At 53.8% G+C, this 6,058-nt stretch overlaps 2 protein-coding genes across 7 annotated transcripts in view; one reads left to right on the plus strand and one right to left on the minus strand.

Moving 5' to 3' along the window:
* Positions 1-6: 6 nt before the first annotated feature.
* Pard6a (par-6 family cell polarity regulator alpha) lies at positions 7-1,888 on the plus strand. Of its 3 annotated transcripts, XM_010612259.2 has the most exons (4): positions 7-91; positions 449-671; positions 882-1,186; positions 1,404-1,888. In XM_010612259.2, exons 1-4 carry the CDS (start codon positions 29-31, stop codon positions 1,710-1,712), a joined length of 900 nt encoding a protein of 299 aa, XP_010610561.1. In that variant the 5' UTR covers positions 7-28; the 3' UTR covers positions 1,713-1,888. The 3 variants fall into 3 exon arrangements, with proteins under 3 accessions (XP_010610561.1, XP_010610559.1, XP_010610560.1); XM_010612257.3 differs by having other exon boundaries at positions 882-1,725; XM_010612258.3 differs by having other exon boundaries at positions 885-1,725.
* Positions 1,716-6,058, minus strand: part of Enkd1 (enkurin domain containing 1) — a 10,512-nt gene continuing 6,169 nt past the window's right edge. For 2 of the 4 annotated variants that reach the window (XM_010612252.3, XM_010612254.3), the window contains exons 2-8: positions 5,876-5,975; positions 5,593-5,787; positions 4,341-4,513; positions 2,909-3,034; positions 2,644-2,807; positions 2,407-2,543; positions 1,955-2,317 (exon numbers count right to left, since the gene is read on the minus strand). In XM_010612252.3, coding sequence (XP_010610554.1) covers positions 2,157-2,317; positions 2,407-2,543; positions 2,644-2,807; positions 2,909-3,034; positions 4,341-4,513; positions 5,593-5,787; positions 5,876-5,975 — 1,056 coding nt within the window. In that variant the 3' untranslated portion in view covers positions 1,955-2,156. Of the gene's footprint in view, positions 1,736-1,954; positions 2,318-2,406; positions 2,544-2,643; positions 2,808-2,908; positions 3,035-4,340; positions 4,514-5,592; positions 5,788-5,875; positions 5,976-6,058 lie in introns of those variants that run through there. The other 2 variants (XM_010612256.3, XM_010612255.3) reach the window with 2 other exon arrangements.

Here is a 6,058-nt window from a genome sequence, read left to right on the forward strand (position 1 = left end):
CAGCGTCCCCGGCCCGCCCGGCCCCGCCATGGCCAGGCCGCAGAGGGCTCCGGCGCGCAGTCCTGACAGCATCGTCGAGGTGAAGAGCAAAGTAAGGACTCCTCCGGCGCCGGCGCCGGCCCTAAGTGCTCCCAATTCCCTATCTCCCTTCTCGGTTCCTTGGTCCTTATCACCTCTTTCTGTCCTCCATCCTCCACGTCTCATTCTGCTTTACTGCCACCAGCCTCCATCCATCTTCTTTTTGCTGCTGGCCTGCATAGTCCGTCTGTGGCTGTATATGGGGGGCGAGGGGGAACATTGGACAGCGTCCCCTGTACTGGAGCTGTTTGGGCTTAAGGCTGCAGCTTTTGCGGCAGCCCGTTCTTTCCCACCCGGATAACAGAGCTATGGTGAGAAGGGCGCGCGGGCTCTGTCCTGACCCCCCTTCTCCCCCACCCCCGGCCTCCAGTTTGACGCGGAGTTCCGACGCTTCGCACTGCCCCGCGCTTCGGTGAGCTGCTTCCAGGAGTTCTCGCGGTTGCTGCGAGCGGTGCACCAGATCCAGGGCCTGGACGTACTGCTTGGTTATACAGATGCTCACGGCGACCTGCTGCCCCTCACCAACGATGACAGCCTGCACCGGGCACTGGCCAGTGGGCCCCCACCGCTGCGCCTACTGGTGCAGAAGCGGGGTGAGGATGGGGTATTTTGGGGTGTTTTGGGGTAGGGTGACAGAGCAGGTCTTCAAGGGTTATACCATAGCGAAGGCACCCAGGTTATGTACTCTGCAGTCCCTGCCCTTTGCCTGACCTCCAAGTGGTAGAAAATAGCAACATTGCCCACTGTTAAAGGCCTAAGTGGGAAAGCAGAGTCTCTGATCTCAGCACCCTCTTTCCATGCAGCAGAAGCTGACTCCAGTACCCTGGCTTTTGCCTCCAACTCTCTGCAGCGGCGCAAGAAAGGGCTCTTGCTGAGACCAGTGGCACCACTGCGTACCCGGCCACCTCTTCTAATTGGCCTCCCCCAAGATTTTCGCCAGGTTTCCTCAGTGATAGATGTGGACCTACTACCTGAGACCCACCGTCGAGTGCGGCTCCACAAGCATGGTTCAGACCGTCCCCTGGGTTTCTACATCCGAGATGGCATGAGTGTCCGTGTGGCTCCCCAGGGCCTGGAGCGGGTTCCAGGCATCTTCATCTCCCGCCTGGTACGTGGGGGCTTGGCTGAGAGTACAGGGCTGTTGGCAGTCAGTGATGAGATCCTCGAGGTCAATGGCATTGAGGTGGCTGGGAAGACCTTGGACCAAGTGACGGATATGATGGTTGCCAACAGCCATAACCTCATCGTCACTGTCAAGCCTGCCAACCAGCGCAATAATGTGGTGCGAGGGGCATCCGGGCGTCTGACAGGCCCTCCCTCTGCAGGACCTGGGCCTACTGAGCCCGACAGTGATGATGATGACAGCAGTGACCTGGTCCTTGACAACCGCCAGACTCCCTGTTCCAATGGGCTGTCTCAGGGGCCCCCGTACTGGGACTTACATCCTGGTTGTCTACTTCCTGGTGCCCGCAGCTCTCTGCCCTCCCTGGATGGTCAAGAACAGGTCAGCTCTGGCTGGAGGAGTGGTATACGAGGAGATGGTAGTGGCTTCAGCCTCTGACAGGCAAGGATGCAGCCCCTTGCCACTTGAGGCTGCTGGAACATGGCAGGGACTTTCCACTGGAAGGTTTTAGCTTGCTCACAGGCCCCTCTTAGCCTGGGAAACATTAAAGATTTTATACAATTATGGACATGGTCCTTCTGTGTCCCAGCCCCAGCTTCCTTGATCCTACAAGCTTGCCTTCTGTCCTGGACATGAGGCAGGATAAGGGCAGAGGGGAAATGTTCCCATAGTCAAGCAGCAGGAGGGGCACCAGACTTGGTATTCTAGAGTAAGAAAAGCTCTTATGGAAACAAATCCCAGTTTGTAACAAACGTTTAATTTTGGCAAAGGGGTTAAAAGGTTGGGATCGTTCTTCTGTAGGCACTGGTGACTGGGAGGAGTCCCCTGGGTATATGGTGTACCCCACTGCTGCTGTCTTCAGACCTCTGCTCTGTGGTGGGGCCTGACCCTGCCCTTTGTAACCATGTGGCAATCTTCAGCGTGGAATTCCCTGTCCCTGTCCCTACAAAGGGGCTCAGGCATCCAACTTCACAAATACTTTGGGCCGAGAAAAGATCTTGATGGCTTCTTCCACCTGCACCAGCTTCTGGTCTAGCTCAGCACGGTAGCCCTGGGCTCTCAGAGAGTCTGCTCCAGCAGGCAGCAGTACCAGCTCACGGAGCAGCTGGCTCTGGCCTACAGGTTCCGAGGAACAGTGAGTGCTGGGCAGGGATGTGTGGTCCCCAGGGGGCTCCCTATCCATCTCCTCTTGCTCAGGTACTTACTCTGCAGCAGATTGTTCAGTGTCTCCAGCCGCTGGTTCTCAGGCATGCAAGTGTGGCCGGGGGGCATGGTGGGATCTGGCTGGCTATGCTGCTGGGCCTCAGCCTCCCGCCGCCATAGATCTTTGCGCTCCAATAGACTACAAAGGCACAGGCCCATGTTTGATGACATTAGGGTGGAGATTCAGTCCCACCCACCACACGTACCCCTCACCCTGGGTGTTGGGCATTGGGACCTACTAATGGGGAACATGGCCCTTCTGTGTGGTGTTGTAGTGCTCCTGGGCTTGCTGCTGTCTCTCTAGCACCTGGGCCAGGATCTGTAGTGAGCGTGAATGGCGCCGGGGGGCCCTCTTGGCAGCTCGGGCATTGTGGCTAATGAAGTCCACATCTAGGACTGGACCCTACAGGACATAGCAACCATGGGGGGTGGATAGCACTGTGTTGTGCCCCTGCATCCCAGACCCCTCCCCATCCTTTTCCTGGCCCCCATACATTCTCTAACCTTAGCTTTAGGACTTGATGAAGTAAGCTGGGGACTGGGGACACGGGGTGGTGGGAGCCCAGGGCCACAGCGGGAGTGTGCCCGCAGGAAGTGGGCAGGCTCTGTCGCAGAGGCAGGGCCAGGCTCCTGGAGGGCAGAGCACAGTAGAAGAGTCCATCAAGGGCCAAGGATTTAGCTCAGTGGTTCAGCTGCCTGCCTCGCAAGCACAAGGACCTGAGTTCAATCCTCCATACCAAAAAAATAAAAAATAAAAAGTCCATCAAGCTAAGGCCATGGTCCTAAGTCATAAGCCATGTCTCTGTCCCTTCTGCCTCTCAGGACCTTTCTATCCCTGTCCCTATTGAAGGAGCATATCTGTTCATCAGCATTTAAACATGTGTGCGTTTCTCATACCTTTTTTAGTTTCAGTAAGGAAGATCAAACCTAGGTCCCTGCATATGCTAGGCAAACTTTCCACCACTGAACTACATCCTTAGCTCCTCTCATATTTTTTGTTTGTTTGTTTTGTTTTATTTTATTTTGGGACCTTGCACTTGTAAGGCAGGTGGCAGCACCACTGAGCTAAATCCCCGGCCCTCCTCTCACATTTTTAAGAGAAGAGCAAACCATCTCTCTTTCTATCTAAATCCTAGTCCAGCTAACACTCTTTTCCTTCCTAGCCGAATTTCCTGACTCTAGGCTGGCCCCCTAGAGTCACTGAGAGTAGGTTGTCAAGCCCTCAAATGTGGGGTGCGACTTCCTTGGTCTCATTGTTCGCAACCTGCTCATCAATAACTGCTGGGTCTCATGCCAGAGCTCCAGACCTGAGTATCCGTCTGCCTCCTGGACACACTCCCACCCCCTGGGAGTCCCCAGATGCTTCATCCTCAATATATCCTCATGTGACCTTGTCTTTTTTTTTCCAATTCTTTTCCTTCCTCTGAGTCCCTGGATAGAAGAATGGTGTCTACCCAAGACAGAATGCCACCACTGTACCCTCACCTTGCCCTCCCTGCTATCCCCAGAGATATATGTTGAAGGGTTAGGGATCATCTCACTGGTAAAGCACGTGTTTAGAATACATGAGCTCCCAGGTTCAATCGTCAGCAAAAAAAAAAAAGATGTTGACTATGAACAAATGCCATATGGGTCTAGCTCCTTCTTGCCTAACCTCTTGCTTTTCCCCACTCAGTGATCTCCAACTCCCACACCTCCTCTGGTCTCTGGACTTCTGCCTGTGCAGTTCCCTACCTATGGAACATTCTCTTCTACTCTCCACTTGCCCCTAAGGATTATCCCAGCCATTACCACTTCTAAGAAGACACTTCCATGGTGTCTCTTAGTCCTTTGTCACCTTAGTCCCCTGTGATTTCCTCCTTTTCCATAACTCAAGAGTACAGTATAAAAGCCTAGTGGCCAAGAGGGACAACGTTCCTGGTTCTGAGACAGGTACCTGCAGCTGGGCCTTGACTCGGGACTCCACTTTATCATACTTGGGCGAGCGCCACAGTGCCTTCAGGGGCCTGGGTTGGCCCTGCTCCCGGCTGTGCTCCTGCTCTCTGAAGCGCCTCTGGATCTCCCTGATCCGCCTCAGGTTTTCCTTTTCATGGTCTTTAGGGTCCTTCCCTGGGAAAAAGATGCTGCCAGGCTGTACCGAACATATGGCCCCTGCAACCCAACATACACCAGACCACACACAAGGCCACACTTATTCTTTGCAGAAAGAACTCCCTGACCCCACCATTTAAGTTAGACCTGACACAATACTCTATTTTCATACCAACCTTTTTGTTTCATTTTTAAATTTTCAGACCAGTTTTTACTAAGTTGCTCAGACTGGGCTCAAATTGCGATCCTCTTGCCTCAGCCTCCCAGAAAATATCTAATTATTTTCTACATTTTTATAGTGAATTATACCATTAATCATATCAGATGTTCATCTCTTCACTTGTTTATTGCCTCCCATTTGACTTGGTGGTGGCCAATGCTTGTCTTTAAACCTGTTCCCAGGAATTGTTGTACAGTAGGCATTCAGTAAATAACATTTCACTGATGCATGGATGCATGAAGAAAGCTTAAGCTTCATGTGGACCTTGTGCTTGCAAGGCAGGTGTGATGCCACTGAGCTAAATCCCTGAGTCCTCTCTTTTGATGAGGTAGTGAATCAATCTCTCTCTCTCTCTCTCTCTCTCTCTCTCTCTCTCTCATATTCGGGAAACAGACCCAGAGGAGCAAAGCCTGAGCCCTGGTCAGAGAAGGAGCAGCTGTTCTTGATCTTGTCTCTCTTGCTCCTCTCCTCTCTCCTCCCCACTTCTCCTCTTTCTCCTCCTCCTCCTCCCTCTCTTTGTCTCTCTCTGAGATCTCATTATGTTACCATGCTCTCATCTTCCCCCCTTCTTTTTCTTCTATCAGACCTCATTACTTACCCATGCTGGACTCCTGACTCAAACAATACTCCTGTTGTACAACCCTAAGGGCTGGGACTACAGGAATGCATCAGCCATCACATCCAGCTTGCTCTCAATTTTTTTTTCTTTTTTAGACAGGGTCTCAAGGTGGCCTTGAACTCACTATACAGCCCAGGCTGGCCTGGAACTCCAGCCTCAGCCTCCCCAGTGCTGGGATCACAGGCCTGTCCGCCACACAAGCTTTTATCTCAGTTTTTGACATCTGACTGCCTCACTGACCCTCTGGCTGAGACTTACTCTTGGGAGAGGCTTCTGGACCAAGGGAGATGCCCTCTAGTTGCAGCAGCAAGTCTCCCATGCCGCGCTGGCCACGCTCCAGGATCTCTCGGGCTCCAGGCCTGATACGTGGGCCACGGGGAGGTGTGGCGTCCAGGTCTCTGACCGAGGTTAGCAGGTCCAGCTTCAGCGCATTTCCCTCAAGGCGCCCTTGGGCTGAGAGGCGGGGAGGGAGGAGTGTAGGGTGCACAGGGCTTGGTAGTGGAGCAGGTACTTTGCCCTGCTGTGGTACCCCTCAACTTACCAGAGGCCGGCCGCCGGTAGTACTCAGGGCATAGCGTGGGATCTGGAGGGATGGGCCCTGAGATGCGGGACGGACCCTCGCACATGTCTACGTCGCTGCCCTGCAAAGGTGCCTGATGTTCCGTGCATCTCCCGCCCGGACCCCCTGTCCCAGTCCATCCCCCCACCCCAATCCGCCCCACCC

Source organism: Fukomys damarensis, unplaced genomic scaffold (assembly GCF_012274545.1).
Source record: "Fukomys damarensis isolate Sample0158 unplaced genomic scaffold, DMR_v1.0_HiC HiC_scaffold_32, whole genome shotgun sequence".
Classification (NCBI taxonomy): domain Eukaryota; kingdom Metazoa; phylum Chordata; class Mammalia; order Rodentia; family Bathyergidae; genus Fukomys; species Fukomys damarensis.